The 24,086-nt window shown below is 48.7% G+C and overlaps 11 protein-coding genes across 11 annotated transcripts; 5 read left to right on the top strand and 6 right to left on the bottom strand.

Moving 5' to 3' along the window:
- Positions 1-145: 145 nt before the first annotated feature.
- NECHADRAFT_98203 (uncharacterized protein) lies at positions 146-1,334 on the bottom strand (the record flags this gene model as incomplete). Its single annotated transcript, XM_003041168.1, has 3 exons — positions 146-398; positions 446-1,094; positions 1,145-1,334. 3 exons carry the CDS (start codon positions 1,332-1,334, stop codon positions 146-148), a joined length of 1,092 nt encoding a protein of 363 aa, XP_003041214.1.
- Positions 1,335-2,312: 978 nt separating this feature from the next.
- On the bottom strand, positions 2,313-3,111 carry NECHADRAFT_55532 (uncharacterized protein; the record flags this gene model as incomplete). Its single annotated transcript, XM_003041167.1, has 2 exons — positions 2,313-2,886; positions 2,942-3,111. 2 exons carry the CDS (start codon positions 3,109-3,111, stop codon positions 2,313-2,315), a joined length of 744 nt encoding a protein of 247 aa, XP_003041213.1.
- A 1,000-nt stretch (positions 3,112-4,111) lies between these two features.
- NECHADRAFT_55490 (uncharacterized protein) lies at positions 4,112-5,686 on the bottom strand (the record flags this gene model as incomplete). The annotated part of the gene is made up of 1 exon (XM_003041166.1): positions 4,112-5,686. The coding sequence occupies one exon, from the start codon at positions 5,684-5,686 to the stop codon at positions 4,112-4,114; it is 1,575 nt and encodes a 524-aa protein (XP_003041212.1).
- Positions 5,687-6,651: 965 nt separating this feature from the next.
- On the top strand, positions 6,652-7,781 carry NECHADRAFT_88757 (uncharacterized protein; the record flags this gene model as incomplete). The annotated part of the gene is made up of 3 exons (XM_003041198.1): positions 6,652-6,948; positions 7,011-7,451; positions 7,494-7,781. The coding sequence occupies 3 exons, from the start codon at positions 6,652-6,654 to the stop codon at positions 7,779-7,781; spliced, it is 1,026 nt and encodes a 341-aa protein (XP_003041244.1).
- Positions 7,782-9,263: 1,482 nt separating this feature from the next.
- NECHADRAFT_98200 (uncharacterized protein) lies at positions 9,264-11,472 on the bottom strand (the record flags this gene model as incomplete). Its single annotated transcript, XM_003041165.1, has 5 exons — positions 9,264-10,264; positions 10,334-10,680; positions 10,731-10,905; positions 10,961-11,163; positions 11,438-11,472. The coding sequence occupies 5 exons, from the start codon at positions 11,470-11,472 to the stop codon at positions 9,264-9,266; spliced, it is 1,761 nt and encodes a 586-aa protein (XP_003041211.1).
- A 701-nt stretch (positions 11,473-12,173) lies between these two features.
- On the top strand, positions 12,174-13,034 carry NECHADRAFT_18539 (uncharacterized protein; the record flags this gene model as incomplete). The annotated part of the gene is made up of 1 exon (XM_003041197.1): positions 12,174-13,034. A coding segment is annotated over one exon (861 nt), but the record flags the coding sequence as incomplete, so codon positions are not given.
- A 539-nt stretch (positions 13,035-13,573) lies between these two features.
- Positions 13,574-15,746, top strand: NECHADRAFT_55491 (uncharacterized protein; the record flags this gene model as incomplete). Its single annotated transcript, XM_003041196.1, has 2 exons — positions 13,574-14,162; positions 14,797-15,746. The coding sequence occupies 2 exons, from the start codon at positions 13,574-13,576 to the stop codon at positions 15,744-15,746; spliced, it is 1,539 nt and encodes a 512-aa protein (XP_003041242.1).
- Positions 15,747-15,847: 101 nt separating this feature from the next.
- Positions 15,848-17,667, bottom strand: NECHADRAFT_98197 (uncharacterized protein; the record flags this gene model as incomplete). The annotated part of the gene is made up of 4 exons (XM_003041164.1): positions 15,848-16,821; positions 16,882-17,057; positions 17,133-17,420; positions 17,498-17,667. The coding sequence occupies 4 exons, from the start codon at positions 17,665-17,667 to the stop codon at positions 15,848-15,850; spliced, it is 1,608 nt and encodes a 535-aa protein (XP_003041210.1).
- A 509-nt stretch (positions 17,668-18,176) lies between these two features.
- NECHADRAFT_55545 (uncharacterized protein) lies at positions 18,177-20,747 on the top strand (the record flags this gene model as incomplete). The annotated part of the gene is made up of 5 exons (XM_003041195.1): positions 18,177-18,633; positions 18,712-18,932; positions 18,992-19,410; positions 19,487-20,086; positions 20,147-20,747. 5 exons carry the CDS (start codon positions 18,177-18,179, stop codon positions 20,745-20,747), a joined length of 2,298 nt encoding a protein of 765 aa, XP_003041241.1.
- A 60-nt stretch (positions 20,748-20,807) lies between these two features.
- NECHADRAFT_88750 (uncharacterized protein) lies at positions 20,808-21,931 on the bottom strand (the record flags this gene model as incomplete). Its single annotated transcript, XM_003041163.1, has 3 exons — positions 20,808-20,876; positions 20,942-21,792; positions 21,865-21,931. 3 exons carry the CDS (start codon positions 21,929-21,931, stop codon positions 20,808-20,810), a joined length of 987 nt encoding a protein of 328 aa, XP_003041209.1.
- A 348-nt stretch (positions 21,932-22,279) lies between these two features.
- On the top strand, positions 22,280-23,282 carry NECHADRAFT_55503 (uncharacterized protein; the record flags this gene model as incomplete). Its single annotated transcript, XM_003041194.1, has 3 exons — positions 22,280-22,700; positions 22,764-22,984; positions 23,046-23,282. 3 exons carry the CDS (start codon positions 22,280-22,282, stop codon positions 23,280-23,282), a joined length of 879 nt encoding a protein of 292 aa, XP_003041240.1.
- Between the last annotated feature and the right edge of the window lie 804 nt (positions 23,283-24,086).

Genomic DNA, 24,086 nt, shown 5'->3' with positions numbered 1-24,086 from the left:
TGGCAGGTCACTGTCGCTACTGTGTTTCCCTTCAACCTACATCTTTGGGGCGATCAACATTGATATGAGATCATTCGAAGGGACCGGCACATTGACTCAGACTTGACTTCCCCAGCATGTTGCAAACAGAAACTATCTCAGTTCTTCAAGCATCAAGATGCTTCTCATTAACCAGCACATATCGGTATCGTGCCTTGCCTTCCTCCATGTCCAAGATAGCTTGATTTGCATCCGTCAGTGGCCTCAGCTCTACCCAGGGCTTGATATCGAGCTCGACAGCCAGATAGAGCATCTCCTGAATCTCTTTGGGAGAGCCAATAGCGCTGCCACTCAACTTGAAGCCGCCGTTGATGAGCGTAAAAGCGTTGACGGCGGGCAAGTCACCATCGTCAGGAGCGCTATGTTGTGTTAGTTTGGCTTCGCAGGAGTGGTGAGAGATGCATACCCAACCTGGACAAAGTCGCCGCCATATCGGAGGAGCTTCAGGTAGTCATTGAGCGGCATGTTGGCGCTTGAGACGGTGCAAATAATAAGGTCCATGGACTTGGCGTGCTTGGTGGCCCAGTTCTGTTCTCCATCATCCGTGGCGATATAATCATCGGCACCCAAGGCCAAGACATCTTTTCTTTTCGATTGCTTGCGTGAGATCCCAATGACCTTGTCTGCCTTGAGAGCTTTTGCGAATAAAACAGCAAAATGGCCTAGCCCACCGACACCAATCACACCCACGATCTTACCAGGTCCGCAGTTATTCTTTCGCAGTGGCGAATAGACCGTGATACCGGCGCACATCAGAGGTGCGGCATACTCCGAGGGTAACTTCTCAGGAATCTTGACAGCAAAGCGTGAGTCAATGCGAACATAGTCGCCAAATCCTCCATAGGATTTGCCTATATCGTTAGGGTATATACCACCATAGGTATTGATGTTCTTAGGACAGTAATGAGGGCGACCAACGGAGCATTCGATACAACCATCGCCAAGGCAGCTTCGGGCTTGGGCACCAACACCCACACGGTCACCAACATTGAGGTGCTTGACACGATGTCCAGTACGAACAACCTTGCCAACAATCTCATGGCCAACACAGCAGGCTAGCAACATAAGTAAGTACCTGGGTTACAATAGTCCAAGGGAAGCTTACGATAAGGTATCTCTCCCCACCCGGAGCGAAGCATATGACAATCTGCACCGCAGATACTGCAGTGAGTGATCTTGATATCGACATCATCTGCCTCCCACTGCTTGGGTTCAAAGGATCCCCATTCCATTTTGCCGTTGATCGCATCAGGAGAGTAGCCCAGCCAGCCCTGAAATTCGTAGTTGATCGGCATTCTGGATGATGGAGTATGCGCAAGTCGACAGCTGACGAGAACGTCGCAAACACCAGTCGAAGATCAATTAGCCTGAGCTTGTACAGCGGGCAAGATTTTGATACTTGTAGCCAAGCCAAGGTCCCAGGCAATGTTGAGGCTCGACCTACCGCATTTTCTAGCGGCGTTAAGACTTTCCGGACTTAACGGTTGAGATGACCCATCCGAGTTCCGGGGAGATAACGCACTCCAAAGCCCAAAACTCCACCGCCTGTTAAGCTGCCCATCGGTATGATGTTGACGACTGTTGTGGAGGTGCTTTGTAGCGGGATGAACGCCATCGGACAGAGGATTGGGAGGGAAACAGATATCCAGGCGTGTTATATTGCCGGGACAGTTTTGTCCGACCGGGGTCGATCCCGGGCCGGATTTGTGGGTCATCACCGTGTCGTGATCGGACTGCCGAGATCCGACCCTATATTGTGTCAACTTTGCGTACGCACGGTGAGGGGAGATAACATTGTCTATAGCTATTCTTAATTGACCTGGCATCATCTTTCTATGCGTTTCACCCATGGTGTCATTCCTTTCCTTGCATTCCTTGTTACAGGGTAGGGGACATGAAAAGCGTAGGAGGATGTCAGCATGAAAACAAATGTCTCAAACAACGATCCGACTGAAAACGAGTCTGGCATTGGGGATGAACGGCTACGACTACAAATACGACGATGATGATGGTGGAGAGGAAGAGGAAGAGGACAAGGATGCGTCAAATAGAGGCTAAAGCAAAGGTAAGGTGAAACAAAACATGTCATGACTTTTTGAGACCTATTGCAGATCTAGATATGATCTTTGCCTATCCCCGCAATCGCAATATAATGTTAGGCGTCTTACTACGCTTAAGGAAGAACCCAGCTAGTCTAGAAAAGAAGTAATTCTCCAGTGACCTAGGTAACTTATGGAAGTTGCAGCTTAACTATACCCCAGGCACCTCCCAGCTTAATCTTTCTTCTGCATATAAGGGAGACAGGCCTCGTAGATGTTGTGATAACCGGGGTACTTAATGCACCGTTGAAATACCACCTCATCCACAACCCTAGCTGACTGAAGCGATCCTGCAATAAAGAAGTCGGTGTAGCTCGGCTGAGCACCCAGTACAAACGGTCCATTAACTTTGTGCGTCAGCATCAACTCACCAACCGCGCGCATCTTGTCTGCCACTGCAGCCCATGCCTGCCCCTCCTTCTTCGGATCCAACAAGTCCTCGAGTCGACGTCCAAGCGAGGCCTCACGCGTGCTACGAAAGTACTCTTGGGCTTGAGGCGACAGGATGTAAATCTCGCGCGGCATGACTGAAGCGCCGAATGCTGGACCAACTGCACTGCGAGCTTTGGTCTCGATTTCACGGCCCAGCTCTGAAGTCAGTAGCAGCGGCGGGTCTGGGTAGGTCGACTCGAGGAATTCCGCGATAGCCGGCGAGTCCATGATATATGTGTTGGTCGACACATGCTGGATAGCCGGCACCGTGTATTTGTGCTTGGATCCCGAACCAGAGTCGTGGGGGGCCAGACCCCTGGAGAGTGTTACCTCAAGGGACTTGTTCACGATACAAGCTGAAGAAAACTCACAGCCCTTTTAGCGTAGGCTCAATGTCTGGGAACTCGAGAAAGATAGTCCGATAAGGAATACGTTTGTAGTTGAGCATCAGTCTGATGCGCCAGACGACAGGAGAGAAGCACACGTTCTTGGTGCAGGCCAGGTCGTACAAAACGATCTCAGGCTCGATTTGATCAGCCATTATTCGCCAGTTCAAATGTAGTTCAATTCATAAGGGAGCATGAGATGCCGGTGGTTCTGTTCAGGTAATATATCAGTGCAAGAATTTCTTCCGAGACCCCAGAGAGGGTTGAGAAATCTGGCCTTAACATAGCTTTGGGATCCGTAAGGCAGACAGCTGCCTAGCACTAGACTCGGATTTAAGCCTTAATTTCCGAGCACAGGTCGCTCGCTCTGATATGCGTTGTATTTCGTGTCCTATTCAACCTATATTTTATACAAGGCGTGCTCATGTGAACCAATCTAAATACGCCATTATCCACTCCAGTCGGACTGGAGTTGACTTCCAACCTGGATGGAATAGGTCGTGCGGTACGGGGTGCGCTGTTTGGTCTACGGGCTGGAGTTCCACGATGAACAGTCAACAGAAAAAACAACAATGCAGACATTTAAAGGCCCAGCGTTCAAGCAGCCGTCTACTTACTCCCCAGTCAGTAACAGTTGTTAACTTGTCCGGGGGATCTCGCATACCGTGATAGGGCCATTTATCGCTGCCACCGCCCAAAGGCAGCAGCCGTCAAGCAAACCAGTCTGATCATGTTTTTTTTCTTACATAGCAGTATATAATAATTTAGGCTATATATATTTACATCAAACGTTCTGGTTTGACACGATCTCAGCCTGTAGCTGGTGATAGTGTCAAGATTAGGTCGCATTGGTAACCCCTGTCCGTGTGACACTATCGCATGAGCGACCTGATGTTGACAGACTTCGGCGGAACAAGGAACGGCATTTCGTTTATCGTAGGTGGCGGAAACCGGAACTCATCTAGTCCGGATTGATCTCTGATGATTCCGGGGATCCTCGCAATGTTTCCTCAAGGAAGAAGAGGTGAGGGAAGAAGGGACCGAAGAGAAGGCGGGCTTTGCCTTCGCCTAGGGAGGCGACGAGGTCGTTGACATCACGATCTTGTAATACTAAACACATTCTATCACTAAATACACTAGTTTTTCTCGGAAGCACTATAGTTGCCTAGCTCCTCGCCTGTCTAAATCTATCTTCTCTTTAATAATAAAAGTCTCCTGTTCTCGAGCACTCTTCTCCAGATCGAGGAAAAGCCAGATGCCAATAGCACTGACCAAGCTTAGGGCGAATAAGAAGTAGAATGGTGCGCTATTATTGGTGCCACCAGGAGTGGTATCGATAATGGCACTGCTGATAAACGGCCCGATAAAACTGGACGATTTCCCAATGATATTAAACAAAGAGAAGAAGAGAAACTCGTGTCCTCTGGGAGTCACAGAACTGATCATGATCTGAGAATAGCTGTACCAGGGACACACAAAAAGTCCATAGAAAGCCTGGTATAGCCAAATCTCCCAGACGTTCTTGAACCCAAACTTGTCAGTCCAGTTGCCAATCATACCCCAGCCATCTAAGAGTATAATAGAGACCATGACTGCGTTGAACATGGATTTGGCACTGAGGTTGAATCGCTTCTGAATGAGCCAAAAGGTACCAATACCAATAGCTTGGGCGGCTATACCGACAATGAGCAGGTAAGTCAAGGTAAGAGTCTCGTAGCTGACAACCTGGTTCTGTAGCGTGGCAATGACTGTGACAGTAGTGTTGAGAGAGTCGCCGAGGAGGAAATATCCGACAAGGTAGATCAGGCTTTGTTTCAAGTGCCAAATCTGCCCAAGGGCCCTCCAAAGTTGCCAAAATCCGACCGTCACCATGTTCAAGTGGTCTGGGACCTTCATTCCCGGACGCTTCTTCTCCAAGATGAACCAAGGAATCGAGAGAATGAGCCAACAGGCTGTAGCGAAAGCGATTAGCACCGAGAGCCCTCGATTGTTATTCGCCACGCTCTTGTCGACCTTGACGCCGAACATGATGCCCACAATCATGGCCAAGATGACGACTTCGCCGATGGATTGTATGTAGAATGCAACGTTGCTCAGTCTGCTTCTCTCCACCTCGTCTTTGCGATCCATCTCCTGCTGCGTGATTTCGCCCGACTCGTACTGCAGCGCGGCGTCTCTTAGTTGAGGCAGGTTCCTGGCCAGAGAGGGAAATGCGGCAGTCCAATATGTAAGCGTCATTTGGTATCCGATCAGGCCGACGATGTATAAGCCTGTGGCCGTTTGCCATTTGCTAGCATCTTGGACGCCCAGCCAGCCAAAGCCGATTCCATAAGAAATAATGGACCAGAACAGCAGAATCCATCGTCGTCCAGTTCCAAAATCGGCGTACGCTCCGATAATGAGGAAGAGAATGGCCTGTAGGGCGAAAGAGATGCCATTGGCAAGCAAGACGATGCTATTGATATCTCTGGCGCGGCCAGCAAAATGCAAAAGGCCGGTATCTTTGGATGCAGCCTGGTCGAGTAAATTCTGGAAGGCAGTCGGCCCAAAATTGAATAAGGCGAGTCCATTGGAACCGATATAATAGGCGTACCACGACCAGATCTCCCACTTTGTTGTAGTGAGAATTTCTCCTTCCACCAACGTTGGGATTACGATGCCTGTGCTGACATCTTGTTTTGTCGTGTCGTCATGTAGGTCCTTGGACCCTCTCGCTTCAGCTGTTGCCATGTCTGATTCTGGAGCCATTGTTGGAGACTTGTTCGTAGAGAAGGGGAACTGAGGTGTTGAAATACGAGGCTAATAAATTCTCTCACCACCATGTAGTTATTTAAATCACGGATAACCCTAAGTGGCCCAGTGTAATCGCCCGAGTGTTTGGAATGCGAGATCGATGATTGGTTGAACGGTAGTGTCTCAGTCACAAACTTCTCATCACACGTTACATAGTATGGGCCGTGCGACTCCCTGTAATTACCCCGTGGATGATTGGATTAGCGCACACAGCAGATAAAGGGGCATTTTATCATTCGTTGTTGTGACGTCATAACATGGAGAAAGATAGGATGCGAGTTCCTAATTCATCTTGGCCTGGCACGGGGTAGTGGTTCTTAATACCGAATCCCGAGGAGAGTGCAACTCGAAGGGTGATTCCTAGGCTTCTCCTTCGGCAGGGGGCTTGACGATCGGTGGTGAGAGATGGTAGACACCTTCTCGAAGCGCAAGCTATTATGCAGAAGAAAGGATCGGTACCTTTTGGTTGGTCAATAATGAACATTTCAAACCTCTGAGGCCTGTAAATGCCCGTTTCTTATCTGAGGGTATGTTGCAGTATCGGATAGTGAAGCCAAGGCTAGTTAGCCTGGTAATAATAGCAGGCTTTTTTCACCAAATTCGGAAAGTTTAGCAGCAGACTCTTTAATTGGTCCTCAATAGCTAGGTATAACGCATGTAGCCGCAGGGCGCGGGAGCAGCAGACTCTCTAATTGGTCCTGAATGGCTAGGTGTAACGCATGTAGCCGTAGGGCGCGGGGATTGAAGCAGATGATAAGAACGCTCTGACTACGCCATGTAGTGAAACTATTCTCCTTGATAGGCAGGTCTCTGAACTTCTATCACAGAAGCGCGAACAAAGCTCTTTTTCGAAACCTATACTTTCTTGGCAGACGTCCAACACATCATCAGCAAATTGTGCTATGGCTCCAGCAAGCACTTATACGCAAGAAACAGCCGTGTTTGGCGACCCTCATGTGCCAGACTTCGACCCCAAGGTTCACCTGGCTTTCCGGCCGCCTACCCAAATCCACACCTTTCAGGAACTAGGGCTGCCGCAACCACAGAATGCGCCTAATCTCTGTTATACGGACCCCTTCCCTCTCTTCTCTGAAGAAGGAGTGCGTATTCTGCGCCGCGAGATGCTCAGTAAACCAGTTCTCGACAAGTATCTCAGATCTTGGGATCGTGCCCCTGCTTACATCGCGGGTCACGAGAAGGTTGGTAGTCTCCTCTCCCTCCATAAAGAACTATTAGATTCTTAGCTTATGTAAACCTATAGACAGCAAAGTTCACACTCCAGGCGTGGCAACATCCCGCAACCCAGGCTGCTATAGAGAAGGCAGCTGGGTTTGGGTTGCGTCTCTTGAAAAGAGAAGCCGATTTAGGCCTGGTCAACATTCAGCTTGGCCCAGAAGGCTTAGCCGGTGTCTACAATCTCACAGAGACTCCTGCAACCCCACTATCGCCCAGGGAAATGCAGAAGTCTTCCTATGATGACATACCAATCGACTCTTGGCACAAAGACCAGGTCCCTGTTGTCTGCGTTGTCATGCTCAGTGATACGAGAGGTATGGAAGGGGGTGAGACAGCTATTAGAACTGGAAATGGTTCCATTGTTAAAGTCAAAAGCCCAACTATCGGCGGGGCTGTTATCATGCAGGGTGGTTGCACAGAGCACGCTGCCTTGCGAGCCGTCAACGTGCCAGAGCGCATAAGTATGGTAAGTAGCTATGCATTCGCAGACCCTAACCTTGATGATCAGTACACCTCACTTCGAAGCGTGGATCTTGCAAATGACAATCTTCCTGTCTTTTGTAATGTCTTCCTGCAAGAAAAGCTCTTGCGCCTGCGAGGACGTGTTGACACTGTTTTGGCAACCCTGGCTGAGAAGGAGAAGAATGGTGAGACTATCGAGAGACATGAGTTTGAGCAATGGATCAAGGAGCAAACAAAGTTTCTTCGGCACAGCGCATGGGAGATGTATGAGCGAATACCGCACTACTTGGGAAAGGACGTACCAGAAGACGTTTTCCAACAGTATTTGAGATAAAGAACAACCGAAGATTGGAGGGGGAGGATACGTGGCAGAACATATGTATTACTTAGTACTACGATCCGGCGTCCCTGAGGCAGAGAATCCAAAATCTGGTTTGCCTAGTCTATCTGATCGCATTACGCACCACGTGTATGGTTAATTCTTTGCTCTGAGATGAAATTCATTCGTTTCCATCGCCTTAATTACAAAAACGCGGTTGATATGAGTAAAACAAAGTCATGCCTGTTGATGAATTCCTTTATGTTGAAAAGTCTTGAGATTTTGATAATCGTTTCAACCTTCCACGTCGAGCTGTGCGTGAAAGGAACAACAACTAATTGACTAGCTTAGTGGACGCAAGAAAGAGATATGCTATGTATACAATAGCGGGGATTCCCTCATCTGTGGGAAAGCGGACGGACTCCCGAGTTCTCCGCTGGGTATGGTCGTATGTGCTAGGATGTTGGCCAAAGTAGACTGAAATCCTTAACACTACGGTCTTTAGACCTCGCTGCCGTGTCTATGCTAGCTTATATTCACGAACCGGGTGTTGCTTTAGGATTACGGCCTTTATTATGCACTTTACGGCTGGCTCTCTTGTTTCACCTGAAATGGAGAGGATAGCGTCAAGTCTGATATTGGCATCATCAAGGCCTGGTTATACAACAAGGTGGCACAACATCCCATCCTGTTCTCTTATACCTCACTTTCGCACCCATGATCCTTCCCCGCCAAACTAGATTATCATATCTCAGTGGGCAAACGACCATGCCTAGTCATTTGCAAGGCCAATCTCGTGGCCTCAGCGGCGCCAACCCTCTCGAACCAATTCCCTTTGGACACGAACAGGTCATCGGGATTCATGACTGTCCCAGAGACATTAGAGGAGGCTGTTAGTGGGTCCTGGTAGGTATAAGCTGCCAAATTCAGGTTAGGGGATGTATATTAGCATCTAAAACTCACCAGAGTTGCTTTCTATTGCTGGAGTGCAACTTGGCCCCCGGCAGGGCTAAAACCGGTGACTTGGGGGACCTTACCAATGAACTCATTTAGCTAAACAGAAGTTATGAAATGTAACGACCCTAAGTAACTATGTATCACCTGTACGCTGTTATTTAGGCTGCCCGTAGTAATGGGCGTAAAAGATGGCTCCCGGAAGCGTTGGTGGTAAAGTTGCCATTGGTTGAACAACGCTCTTTGGAGTGGGGGTGAAGTCGGCAATACCAGACCAGGTAAAAGCTGTCTCAAGGTGCAAAGCCGAAACCACTATTTTTGGATTTAAAGAGTCCCTGTGACTGGGGTATGCTAATTTGTACAGACTTTTGGAGGTGAACCTTCCAGAGACACAGAGAAGAGAGGTTGGGAAAGGAGTTCGGAGAGGCTGTGATTGGTAGACCGGGAGAAGAAAACTCATCCTTGGTCGGGCGCGACGAGTTCGAATCCCCTTAACGTTATTGTTTCAGCTTGAGATGGGAATATAGATCAAAGTTCCATTCATCAATAAGACCAAGGTCGTGCCAAGATCTTTGGATCCTCCTCTGGTTTTCGTTGAGGGGGCACATCCACTGCATCCGGGTTTATGTACCAACTCGGATCACCTTGCTCCTCGTCCTCCATGACACACATACTCCAGCCATTGCCTAACCACCGAAGTCTGTTCTGATGTAGCTCTTCAAAGTCAAAGTCTTCCCATCTCGGCGCGCGGAACGTCTCCATTGCGTGTAAGAGGCTGCCCGGCCACAGGGCCGAGATCTTGTCGCCGTGCCCACCACCTGTCTTATACCAGGACTTACAGTCGTCCATGTAGACCGTCTTCTTGAAGTACTCTCCGATATACTCCGCAAAATCTCTGACACGGGCCTGCTTCGGCACCATGGTCACATAGTCCTCCTTCTGGAGCTTGCGGATGCATTTTACAATGTAATCGCCTTGTGCCTCGATCAAACACGTGAGAGATCCAGCACCAAGCGCAGAGTTGGGTCCCAGCATCATAAAGTAGTTGGGGAAGTCATCTACAGTCATGGTGAGATAGGTGGCGGGGAAAAGACTGAACTTGTCTTCAAGTGTCTGACCCTCTTTGCCGATGACAGGGAATGGAGGGATGTAGTTGGTATGAAAACCTGTCGCGCAGACCAATACATCAAAGTCTACTTGCCGATCTTCAGGGCCAGATAGTCTCAGACCCGTCTCGTTGATGCTCTGGATACTCTGCGTGATAAAGTCGACGTTCGGCTGGACGAGGGCCTCGAGGTAGCCTGGCCCTGGTGTCAAGCGACGGCATCCAACACCAAAGCTCGGCGAAAACGATTTAAGCAGATGGGGACGCGAGGCGAGGCGCTCATTACTGATATTCGAAAACATAGAAACAAACGACTTCTGCATCTCCGAGTTTCGAATGGATGAGAGATGGACCAAGTTACCATCATCTTCGATACGTTTGCGGAATCGGAGATATGCATCGTCATTCTTTGCAAACTCATCCAGGCGCTCAGCAGAGACTATCATCAGGTTAGCTTGCTTCCCGTTTTTATATAAAAACTCGCTTTCAGACCTGAGGGGCCACTTACATTTGGTGTCGGAGGAGTCCCAACCCAGTTGTGCCATTGTCTCATCACCAAAGCGGTTCGAAATCCAAACCTTGCTGCGAACGAAGCAATTCAACTTCGCGCCCTCGACTTTTTGAAGCTCTGGCACAATCTGAATCGAACTCGAGCCTCCTCCGATGATGCCAATGGTTTTATTCTTGAAGTCGTATTCTTGATCCCAGTCGGCTGAGTGCATCTTCTTGCCTTTGAAGGTATCAAGACCGGGAATATCTGGCCAAGCCATGTTGTTCAGGTTGCCTCGGGCTGCGATGACGATGTCGGCTTCCTCGGTAAAGGTCTCACCAGTGTTGGTTTGAACTGTGATGATCCTGCTGGTCATTAGCTGGAGGGTAATGGAAATGATATGTCTGGTACCTACCATTTCTTCGTGGTATCACTCCAGGTAGCAGCGGTAACCAAATGCCGAACATGAATAAATCGATTGGCTCCATACTTCTCTGCAACATCCTGTATGTATTCGCAAATTTCCTTGGCTGGAGCATAGAAGCCTGACCAAGCCTTGTTTGGCGCAAACGTATACTGGTAAGAATGAGCTGATAGCAGTGTCAGCAAGTCATAGCATTCAGGTCCATGATACCTCAAGCTTACATGGGATGTCACAGGCACAGCCCGGGTACCGATTCTCCCACCAGGTTCCTCCAGCTCCTGCATTCTTCTCATATATCTTGAGGTCAATGTTGCGCAAACGCTGCGGGATTCTAACTCCCAGGTAAACGCCTGAGTAGCCAGCACCGATCACACGGACTCGAAGCGGTCGCTGATTTTCGATAGGTGCATCTTTGCAAGTGAAACTTGCAAGAGCATCGCCCATAGGGTTAGCCACAATCTTGGCTTCCAACTTATCTGCAACAGTAGGCTGTCCAAAAGCCGGCATGGCCTTGAGTTCTGGTGCTACCACGGCTAAAGGCTCGTGACGGGGGTCCAAAGAGTTAATTCCCATGTTTGATGACTGCTTGTGAGCGCGGATAATTGTACAGATGATTCTTTTGTGGTAACGTGAGATGAAAGACCAAGAGACTTATCAACACAAGAGCTTAGTGTTTATATCAGTGAGATTGAGATGACTCAATGGAGTGCATGAGTAGTCTCATCGGCTCCATTATTGAGTGAATTTTCAGGTGACCTCCTTTATCGTGCACCTGCCGCAGTGTGTGTCCCATAGCCGACACACTCGGACTTGGAACCTAATGCAGGTCGAGGCCCCTCCTCATCTAATCAATAAAGAGCAGATACGCGGGCCGTGTAGGAAAGCCTGACATCCGATCCCAGAAACGCTCCACTGTCTCTCATAGGGTGCAAGAACGTTGCCGCGAGCACGGGGCTGGGAGAACTTTGGCTTGGACACAGCGTGGGGGTAAGCATCGATCTCATACTAGCTCCTGGCTTTAATCAGGTAGGGTTATCAGTACACTGAGATAAGAGGTAACCTCTCACTAGAACCACAGTTGATACCGATAGCGGCCTCTCACTTACTGTCCAGGTGAACCTCATGATTACTCGGCTGCCCTTGCTAGTCTTATTGAGGCGGCAAAACCTCCGCGTGGATCCAACCGTTCCTTGAGTAGCGCAAGGTGGGATTTTAGACTAATAAGAATATTATGAAGAAGAGTCTACAGCTAATGTGACCAGAAGTAACCAATGCAATGCAAGAAATTTGGATAAATTCAACGAGTCCCTCGGGGAGTCACTTTTTTCTCGGACACTCTTTTTCATTTTTATTAGACGAAATCACGCTCACCCTGCAGCAAAGGCCCTTCAATAATCACTCAAAATGATCAATTCAAACGCCATTGATACCGTTTTGGCGATTTTTCTTCCTTTAATACGAGCTCATAGAGAACAAACCTCTACCCCTTTCGTTCTCGGACTTTCTGGCCTTCAGGGTAGTGGGAAATCAGCATGGGCAGCTGCTCTCTCACAAGCACTAACTCTTCGACAGAATCTCAAAACTCGAACCCTATCATTAGATGACCTCTATTATGACCACCTGGAGCTTAGATATCTTCGAGAGGCAAACATGAACAATCATCTTCTTCAGAATCGCGGCCTGCCTGGAACTCATAATGAGGTTCTAGCAACAGAATTCTTTAGCCAAGTTCTCGGCCAAACAGAAAGCCATGTGGGCCATATCATGTGGCCGGCGTATGATAAAAGTCTTCACAGAGGCCAAGGGGGTAGAGTTCCGGTCGATGAGTGGGAAGAGGTAGCTCTAGGTCGAGATCTTGAGGTTCTCATCTTCGAGGGCTGGGCGTTGGGCTTCGAATCCTTAACTCAAGAAGAAGTTACTACGAGATGGGAGCAAGCTAAAGCTGCTGATGGACAGCGTTTTCAAGACCCATTTGTCGTCACGACATTGGCAGATCATAATCTGAGCCATCTTTTGCTCATGAATGAGAATCTGGGAAGATACTGCGAACTGTTCACTGGACCACAACATTATGATGGATTTCTACAACTGAGCACAGATAATCTGGCTTATGTTTATGAATGGAGGCTTAGTCAAGAGAAAGAGATGAGAAAGCACAAGCTAGGGGGGATGACGGATGAGCAAGTGGTTGAGTGCGTGAAGGGGTATATGCCGGCTTACGAGCTATTCCTTGAACGTCTACAAAATAGGAACTTGTTCAAGGGCAAGGGAAAAGGTGTCAGAGAGAAGAAGCATATCCAAGTAGTGTTGAACAAGGATCGGGATGTGGTACAAATAAGGGAGGAACAAATAAGGGAGGTATAACCGACGAGTTGTATGGACTATGACAACCACAAGTACTAACATAGATAGTTCGAAACTAAATAAACAAAAGCTTCATACCCCTTGTTTAGAGTATTCGGTAAAAAAAAAACGCGTCAAGAACTTGCAATTGGTTGGGCATAAGAAAGGTCCTTGTTCAATTTACCATCTTGCATGTCAACATGTCAACAGTACGTCACTAGGGCATCCGGTCATGCCGAGATATTGACAAGGGTATCGGGCCGCAACCCCGGCCAATTCCCAAGCAGAGGTTTTACAGGCCAAGCGGCAACTGAACTGAGCCGACAGTCAACGGGCTATCTCGCACCTACGATTTCCGGAATAATGCCCTGGTCAAAGTAAGAGTGTTTTACAATATCTAGAATTGAATAGCATTGTTCATGCTGTCTTTGGATTCTCCTCACAATCCCCCCTTACTCACGACCGAAAACAACAAGATTATCATCTCAGCCATGTTGTCCTTCATGCGATCGGCGCAACCGCCGCGAACTGAAAATTCATCAAACAATCCCATCATCTACGACTCAGGTCGCTCTTCTGTCACATTCCGCAACCCGGAATCGGACTACATCATGACCCATCGCATTCCCCCGACTACCACAGAGTACGGCGTCTCCATTGTCACTCCGCCATTCCACTACCACATCTACCAAGATGAGTTCTTCTACGTCCAGTCTGGCAAAGGCCGCTTCTATCGTGGTGTCGAGAAGGAGCCCTTCGCTATTCTATCTAGCGAACCAGGCCTTCAGCGAACGGCGTCGGTCAAAGCGGGACGATACCACCGCTTCGAGAATTCTTCAGAGACAGAAGATCTGGTGGTCGATATCCATTTGACGCCTGAGTCATACGAGGACGAGCAGCGCTTCTTCCGGAATTTCTTTGGATATCTTGATGATTGCAGGGAGGCGGGCAAGCCACCGAGCTTCTTCCAATTGATGGTCTTCCTGCACAGCGCAGACACGCCTCTCGCGCTACCACTCCCTTGGGAGTGGCTTGGAAAGGTCGCGAGTAGACTGCTTCTCTGGGCTGCAGCATTTTGGGGTCGGTTCGCGCTTGGATACAAGAAGACATACCCTGAATACTATGAGGAAGGAAAATCGAGATAAACGATTTGTTTGAGCTTGTCCATCAGCCAACGCATGTCTATATCCCTACATTTAAATAGAGTCGCCTCATATATCTGTCCCTACAGCGTCTAGTATTCATTGGAACCGAAGCTGTGTTGTTCATAAACCAGAAACGCAATACAATACAATTGGCTCAGTACCACCATCTACAGGTGTCTCGATCAACAAGCAGTATCCACGATATCAATTCAATCAAGGCGCACTAATTGCTCCCTCAAAGACCCGTACCCCCTGACAAGTATTGGTTCTCTAACCGAGAGGGGTTGAGCAAATTGAGTTTTCGGAATCTTCCGACTGTTGCAAGGACTCATCCGCCGGCGGATGTCGCACCTTGACTCTCCAAACATTTAACGCTACTTGGCCTACTCAAGACGTGGTTATATATTCGATGAGGATTCTTAAGTTACCGTCTGTTCTATTCCACGTGAGCCTGCCTTATCTTGTTCATTGAATCCTTCTACTTTCCGTCTTCATCTCTGGTTTTCCTGTTGTTCTCAAACCAAACGTAACCATGACCTCCATATCATGGTCTACAATTCCCTGGGTAGACTCGGGCGCTACTTGGCACAAGCGTTATGTTCCGTACTCAGCTGATGCACATTACCTTCAAACTGTCGATATCTGGGTACCCAAAGACGCTCGTGGTCCTAGGCCCCCCGCATCGGATCATGTTCCTCATCGCGATGGTCCATGGATCATTTACATACATGGTGGTGCATGGCGAGATCCTCTGGTCGACTCTTCTTCTTTTGAAGCTACCGCACTCAAGCTTTTCAGTGCTCAAGACTCCCCAATTGCAGGGATTGCTTCCCTCAACTACCCTCTTTCGAGTCACCCGAAGCACCCTACGCATCCATCACCGCCTCAGGATCCATCTAAGCCTGTGGATGTTGCCCGTACAGCAAAACACCCCGACCACATAATTTCCGTGCTCTCGGCTATTTCGTTCCTCCAGAATGAACTTGGTGTTGCTCACAACTATGTCTTGTCGGGTCACAGTTGCGGTGCGACATTGACTTTCCAGGTTGTCATGAATGAAGAACGCTGGATAAAGGCTGCCGCAAGTGGGGTTACAATCCCCAGAGTGAAGAAGCCTGGGGTCATTGTTGGTCTTAACGGGTTGTATGACCTGGCCAGCTTCATCAACAACCCACCAGGGTCACATAAAGAACTGCAACCTCTTTACATCGATTTCACGAAAGGTGCCTTTGGAAATAACCAACACGTGTGGAAAGCCATCTGTCCCACTAGTATCCACGACTGGACGGCGGAGTGGCCGGAAGGACGAGTAGTGGTCGTTGTGCAAAGCAAAGAGGATGGCTTGGTACCATATTCCCAAACAAATCTTATGAAGGAACATTTGAAGAGGACGTCCAAAGTGGATGTTATCGAGATGGAGGCTGGTGGTGATCACAATGATTTGTGGAAACGGGGGGGTGAGCTTGCTGGGATCATGGACCGGGTCGTACGGGATTATGCCGGGATTCCATCATCATGAGGCTGTCAAATTCAAATAGATAGATAGATGACAAGAAGACACTCGTGTTTTGAATGAGATGCCGATGAAGCTGTTCTGTTGTATTATAAATCAGCCATCTACTACGAACTCATGAAATAAGTATCCCATGCTTGAACTAGGCAATCAAGTCCTATCTCATTCCATAGGGTCTGGACCTCTTGAGATGGTGCTGACTTGACTCCTTCAAGATTTTGCTCCGGATACTGGTCATTCTCAAGCATGCCATACACTCTCATTTTTCCAGAAGAGTGGAATTCGGCCCAAGGAGTTTCGGCATTCACGAAAGAAATGACGTCGCGAGCAAAGCTCATGGCTATCTTTCTCTGGGATTCGTCCATGATATCTTTGTAATTCAAGAAAAGATAAGCTATGTCGAGACAGTGGGCTGAACGACCCTTGTACCGTCCAAGCCATGGATTGGATTCCTTGAAGTAGTAGAGCCACGACGAACTAGGCCAGGAGCTGGCATAATCCCTAGATGAGGCAAAGAACTTGAGGTCTGTCCCAAATTGTATGATCTTGTCGCGAGTTTGGTCAGCATCGTCTGTTTCTATCGGAAAAAGCCCGTATAGGTCGAGAAGCTTTCCAATGTTGGCATGCTGCATAGTGGGAAGAGTCTTCATCAGGCATTTGGCAAACCCTTGACCTAGTGAGTCGGACTCTCGGTTGGCGAAAAGACCCATTACCTCGAAAATGGCTCCGTCGAAGTCAGCTGAGCCAATCATGAGAGGTAGGGCACGTCGAGACGCACACGAATGTGCCTTGATTGCTCCAAATGACGGTAACTGATCCGGTTCCACTACTGGACCTAAGGGAACTGAACTAGGTACCTTGGCCAGAAGGTCTTCGGGCGTTGTCGCTTTCAAGTTGGCTATTTGATGGTCGATGGGCATGGCAGAATCTATACCGAGATGATGAAGGACAGCTCCATACGCGTCTTGAGCGGCAGATCTAGGGAATACGGCGGCAGCCAGTTTGTTTCCGCTCATGCAGACAGCTCGGCTAAAGATTGGTTCTTCGACGGGGTCAAGGTCCAGGAGATGCATGATAGAGCCTGTGGGCAAATTGTCAAACAACGCATTCCTTTTCACAGGGTTCTTTCCAATGTACTTACTACCTCCAGCGCTCTGCCCAACAGCGGTGATTTGGTCCGGATCGCCTGAAAATCCGCCAATGTTGAGTCGAAGCCATTGGAACGCTGCCTGTTGATCGAGAAGACCTCTGTTTGCCGGGGCACCTGTTGCCCTCAGCTCCTCGCTGTCAAGAAAGCCGGGGATTCCAAGTCGGTAACTAATCGAAACATGTTATTCATATCAGAAGACGACAAGAAGAAATACGAATCCATGGTCTGGAGGAGCGTCTTACTTGATTGACACACCGATTATAGGCTTTCCGATTGATTGGGAGTAAGCAACAATGGAGGCTAGATCATAATGAGGAGCCCAGTTGCCGCCGTGGATGAAGCCTCCACCGTGGATGAACACAAGGACGGGAAGCTTCGCCGCTTCTTCCCCAACCGAAGCTATAGGGACACTTATGTTGAGATTTAAACTGTCCAAGTCGGAAATGGCCGGTGAAATGGGCCCGTCAAGAGGCTTCTGAATGAGGCTGAACTCGACATCGCAGCCTGACGAGGACGCAACGACACTGGGGCTGGATAGCAGAGTGAATGGTAAGCCAAAACAAAAGCCGACTAGATCAAGGTCCTGATACCCAACGGGAAAACGTACCCAAAATTTGTTGCATCAACCGTTCCTTCATATTTGATCTTCACTTCTGGGGCAGCAAAACGATGGGCAAGTGTAGCATACTGGATGCCCAAGTACTGTGCCACACCTTCAACACCGGGTTTGACGCCACGGATGTGTCCAAGATGAGGGTGCTCTAGTTGGGTAGCCATAATGGAAAGACCAAAGGATCTAGAGCAGTACGAATCACAAACAACGGACCAATTCGATTGTTTATTATCAGACAAGCGACGTGCCGTATGTCGGATCTCGCCTACGGACACATGGATTTGACTCTGTAATCAGAACCCTAGACTAGACTAGACCAGACCAGGTGTCAGATCCGACAAATATAGGCTGAGCAATAGGTGCACTTGCCGTCGCACTCCCCGCTCCCGCCAAACTAATCTCGTCAGTGGAGTAGGTAGTCTATCAGCTATCAGACTGGTATCTCAGATTTGGAGTCTAGACTGAGATGATCTTAGTGTACATTGACCCCGCCCTTCTAATCTGTTCCCCCTACTGATCCTTGACTTGCCTTGCTCCAGACTGTGACAGACACAAATCTAGCACCAGCGTCGGTGTGCATTGTAGCAGCCGGACCTACCGAATTGCTCTCTGTCTCCTGCTGAACAAATTGGTCTCCAAAATTGAATTCATACCGACGTGAGGTCGTCTCACTATGCCTCGACCAAAGGTCCGCCTCGAGGACCGTCGACGCGCGGTAAAGGCCTGTGTCCCTTGCCAGAATAGCAAGAAGAGATGTGACTCGGAAACTCCATGCGCCAATTGCCGACGACGAGACTGTATTGCTTCTTGTATCTACGACCCGGACGCAGCTCGTCCACGACGTCTCGGCAGTAAATATAACCATTTTCCGGCCAAATACCGAGAACAAGAGCGACGAGGCAGCACCAACACCATGACCACCGCCATAAGCAACGACGATCACTCGAGCCTGGATCACACCATTGGCTCCGACACCATGTCATCTATCAACGTCGCTCACGCGCAAGTGCGAGATCCTCAAACTCCAGAGTCGACCCAAGGTCCATGTTCAAACGCTACTCCAGATGCTCCTCTGGCGCCTTACACGCCCAACATCCGTAGCTCTGCGCAGAATCTAGAAGGTGAAAAAGGTGAGCAGTTGAATAACCTAGGTTCAATGTAGGCCCCTTGGAAAATTACTTTTCACTAAACTTTGCACCCTATCATAGTATCAATGGGTGATTCTGTATCACTCTCCTTCCTCGATTTCTTGCGCCACACGTTTCTACAGTACATGGGACCATCACCATTCACTGATAAAGAGAGTGCAAAAGCCATGCTAGAGTCATCCTTTCCTCTCTGTTCCTCTGGTGACATATCGGAAGGCAGTCCCGAGAGCCACCTAAGCCTGGAAGAAAAAAAGGACTATATTGAGAGATTCTTCATTGCCGTATGTGTCACCTCAATATCATGGTTACACACAGCCTTTTTACTAAAACGGGGTGTTAGACTACTGGCCTTGTCTACCTATACTCTCCCAAGCAACTTTTAGACATGCTCCAGGAAAGAGAAGAAACTGAGGGACGGCCAGCAGACCAATCTAACCAGGAATCATCCCACCTACATAGCGCCGTTATAGACATGGCCATTGCGATTGGCGGCCAGGGCTGCGGTACCACCCCAAAGAGCCTATATCATGCACAAAGGCATTTCGACCGTGGTCAAAAGTCTGCTTTTGGGGGCATGCTCCTTGATCCCGAAGTTGACTTGATAGCCGTCTTTCTCATGATGAGTATTTTCATGCTTTGCGCATGCAAGAGGAAAGGGGCTTTCATATATCTAGGCGTCGCAGCCCGTTTGGCACATGCTATGGGTTTACACATGCCTGAGTCATACCACCATATGCCAGCACAGGAGCAAATATTCAGGTAATACCTACCTCTCTGTCAGGTTCTCTTCACGGGCATCAACCTTCTGCAATTACTAATCAACCCTTATCAACAGGGCTCAGGTGTGGAAAAGCCTACGGATCCTTGACATTGCCTTCGGAGCGGTCGTTTCTCAAACGCCAGCCTCGTCTCAGAAACGTTCATTGGATGAGGCCGCATTCCCAGTCCCCGACAGCCTGGAACCTTCGCCTCCAGAATATCTCTCTATGCTGGCAAGCTTCGGTGTTTGTACCATCCTCGAACAAATCACACACCACCTCGATTATAAGGAAGAAATGAGTCTCGCATCGATAAAAGACCTCCTGTCTCGCCTGCGGGATTGGAGTTCGTCGTTACCATCAAGCGTTAGGACGTCGTCGGTTAGCTTACCTCTATCATCAGAGCAAAGACGGAGAACACTAGGCAACTTTGCTGTCTCTTGCTTTTACTATTACGCTGTCATACTGGCCACACGACCGGTTCTGATTTCTCATCTACTCATGAAGCTCGGACGCTTAGACCCATCAGCTACCTCATTTCCTTCCGGACGTCGTGTACAGATGTGCGAGACAGAAGAAATAGCCCAGGTCTGCGTCGACGCGTCACTCCTCCTAGTCGAGACAACGAAACGGACTCAGTCAGTTGGTCTACTCATCGAGAATATGGCACTACTCAAGTAAGCTTTCACCTCACTCGGACTTGATTTATAATAGACACGTATTAAAACTCAGATTAGGGCATGGCTATTCAGCGCAAGTCTCATCCTGGGCTTTTCCCTTTTCGTAGACGCGTCATTATCCGAGGCATCACCGACGTTTGCAAAAGAAGCAGCCTTACATTGCGGCATTGGTATCATTCGAGAACTGGCTCAGACAAGTCCTCAAGCTCATCGCTATCTGGACGTCTTAACGGAGCTCCGTAACGCACTCCAACAATACCGCGAGCGTCTCATTCCTAGACCGGAAAGAATTAGGGGGGAATATCTCAGCCAAATCTTCGTTCTCAATAAAGAGGGAAGTGCACCGGTAGATCCAGATCAGGATGTAACAGCTTTCACACCTTCCGTTGTGCCTCCAGATCTCGGGGCCGAGTCATCGGGAGTAGGCTTGTCAACGCCTCAGTCGGCTGCGGAGTCCACACAAGGATTGAATGACGTGTGGAAGATATTGGATGAAAGTTTTCCATTCACGAATCATGAATTGTCCGGGCAACCTGTGTGTACCGAATTTGTGCCCATGGCTGCGGGTGGGTTTGATCTACATTGGTGTGGAGTTTCGGTTCAGGGGACGGATAATTATCTCTTTGATGTGGAAACGTTTGAAGGCATATTGAATTGAATTTACGTTATATACCATACAGTAATGTATTATCAGAAGCTTAGATGGCTATTTGAAAGCTCAACCGGTTGGCAGATGAAGCATGTCTCTACGTTTTCCCCCTTTTTGTGTGCTGGACCAGTCGTCACCCTACCGATCGTGTTAGCAGACACCCCTCAAAGCAATACAACGAGATTGGAATGGGCTTTCATTACCATTCCTAGAACCTTTTGTGCCCGCAAAAATTCTCGAGTAAGCTCGGGTCCAAACCACTCAGACATTGTATTGCCGATGCCCTCAGTATCAAACCCTCGTCCGCCACCAACCACAACACACCTGCCGTTCAACGTTTTATCAGTTGCCAGCTGCAGGATGAACTGCGACACCTCGTCCGGCGTATTGATGGGCAGGCCGTGCTCCAACCAGGCGGAACGCACAGTCTTCATCATTTGTGTATCCGTGGCCCAAGGACAGATGGCGTTGATGCGCACGTTATACTTGGCGGGAGCCCACGCTCTCAAGGACCTCATGAGTCCGATTATGCCATGCTTTGCAGAGCTGTACGAAAAGAGACCAGTCTGTTCAACAACCCCTGCGATAGACGACACCAGAACGATGGATTTGGAGGTCGGGAAGGTGATGTTATCGGGCACTTTCGAATCATCTTTTACACCCATGTAGGCAAGAGCTATGCGACAAAACAAGACCACGCTAGTCAAGTTGATCTCAATAGCATCTTTGAGCGGCTGTGGCTCCATCATTACGGTCTCCAGGTTGAGGTCGTCTGTCCCAAACCAACCGCTTGGCTCGGTAACCGCAGCGCAGGAGACGGCGACATCGACCCGGCCTTTCTCTTTGTAAGGCGTCTGAAAAAGTTGCAGCTGTGACCTGTAGTCGCGGACGTCGAGTTTTTGGAAATGAACAGATCCTCCGGTATTGGGCGTGTTCGATCGAAGGGAATCCACGAGCTCGCGACCTCTGATTTCATTGCTGTCGCCAAAATAGACATGGGCGCCTCTTTTGTATAGCATCGAAACAGTTGCTGCTCCAATTCCTTGTGAGCCACCTAGATTTGTCAGGCCTAAGCTCTATTTCCAGAAGACAAAACTCGTTGTAAAAACAACCCGATCAGACATACCTGTCATGACAACCACCTGCCCCTTTACGGCCTCTAGGGCATCTAGACAAAGCTTGATCTCAGCCATGGATCTTGGCCAAGTTAAGAGTAATCTTGACATATAGCGGTCCAAAAAGTGACCTAGTCCGTCGTGTGCAAATACTCATGATAGAGGAACCAGGGCTAACGTGTCTGATATCTACGAATGAACAAAGATAAGACTTATCGCAGGAGTTGACGATGGCGCGGGCTTGATCCGCAAGTGCCATTGCCGAAAATGTTGGAGCTAAGGGTGTGGTTCACGGCGGCAAGGGCCATTGCCGACAATGTTGGAGCTATCTTTCTGCCAATTCCAACCTGAATGCTTCACCTTGACATACTTAATCAGAATCTCACCCTTTTCGAAATTGCTCTTCAAAGTCAACCGAGCCCCGAGATGACACCACCATCCGAAAATGTTGGCCCTTTGGCGTCTTACCCCAACTGCTTATCAGTCATCGTCACTGGCGGTGCAAGCGGCATTGGCTTGGCAATCACCCGCTACTACGCTGAACAAGGACATATGGTGGCCGTTCTCGATGTGAACGTAGATACGGGACCTGACATTGTTGCAGAAGTTGCAAAAGAGTTCCCCAAAGCAACACTGAGCTTCAAATGGTGTGATGTATCTTCTTGGGAAGGACAGTACGCAGTCTTTGACCAGGTTCATCGCGAGCACGGACACCATGTTGATGTAGTCGTTGCTAACGCAGGGATCTCTGAGCAAGGAGCTGGGGCCTTTGATTGTCTCCCTAGGGAGTTTCCTCAGAAGCCACAGCTAAGATTGCAGGACATCAACTTGAACGGGATCATCTACAGTCAGTGAAACCTTTGTCCCCACAAACTTTAGGATGTAGATTGACCAAGAATGACAACCGCAGGTGCAGGACTTGCTGTACATTACATGCTGAAGAATAAGCCTGGGAGCCATCTCCCAGCCTCCAGGGGCTCAATCATTTGCACAGCATCAGCTGCGGCTATCTATCCATTCCCAGTTTCGCCACTCTATGCGGCTTCCAAATCTGGAATCGTGGGCTTCGTACGGTCGATGGCAGTTAGACTTGAAGAAAGTCGGATTCAAATCAACGCTCTTGCACCAGGAGTTATAGGCAAGTTGACCGCCTGAGATTCCCCACGCGTTACATTTCGGAACCAACTAATAGGTGCCGTGTCTCACAGAAACCAATATTACCCCCGATAAAGATATCTTCAAAGCGATGGTGGTCACCCCAATGTCCACCTTGACAAGAAGTATAGCACAATTCATGGCGGATCCATCAAGGACAGGTCAATTGGCTGAACTGCATGGGGATCAGATTACTTTGAGACATCATGCGGACTATGCTGACGGTGGGGTGGAGTATAATAACAGGATGTTTTGGACACTGGGTCATGCTTAACAAGCCAAGATATTGACAAATTCAAAGCAACTGGTTAATCTTTTCTCCAAGTAAATATTGTAACACGTGAACACCGTCTTCTGAACGCTGCCTACATCCGTATACAAGAGGTTTCGTATTGGTGTGTGAGAGCTTGGAATACAGGAGCCACGCCATTGCCGCAATCACATGTGTATGAACTATATCAATCACCTGGATTCCCTTTAGATCGACTCCTTTTCAGCAGATATGAGGCAGGCTCGGATAACGTCTTTGTCCAGCCTGCGGCAAAGGACCCATCAGTATCTCTTTGAGCGGCATTGCCCTCTAAAGAGCTAATCACCCCCATGTTATGTTTCTGGTCACTAGCTGGTGTACCTCCATTGCGGCATAGCCATCTAATACAGGCAGTAAAATTGACAAATGAGCTTCTGAGAGTACAAGTTGATTCGCTTACTTTCACTGGTCTCAACGCACGGTCTTGAAAATCGTGGAGGCATTCACAAGGTTCAAAAGGCTAATTCTGTCTTATCTTGGTAGTCCCAACTCCGACCACCTTATCTTGCCCACCTTGATATGATTGGTGGACCAAGTACTCCCCAAATGCACACGACGGTCGGGTCGGCAAGCACCCATCCCCTCATTGTCGGCATCTGGTCCCCTGCCACATGTCTCTCGTGTAGGTAGTGTAGCTTATCTTGGGCAAAAGCTAAACTCCAAGCAAACAAAGTCATCTATAAGGTCTCGAGATCCTGATGAATCTGCAGTTTGATCACACAGTAATTGAGCAAATTTGATTCTTCCTTTCTAAACACTGAAACATAT

Source organism: Fusarium vanettenii (genome assembly GCF_000151355.1).
Source record: "Fusarium vanettenii 77-13-4 chromosome 16 genomic scaffold NECHAsca_50_chr16_1_0, whole genome shotgun sequence".
Taxonomy (NCBI): Eukaryota; Fungi; Ascomycota; class Sordariomycetes; order Hypocreales; family Nectriaceae; genus Fusarium; species Fusarium vanettenii.
This window is presented reverse-complemented; position numbering and strand designations above follow the sequence as displayed.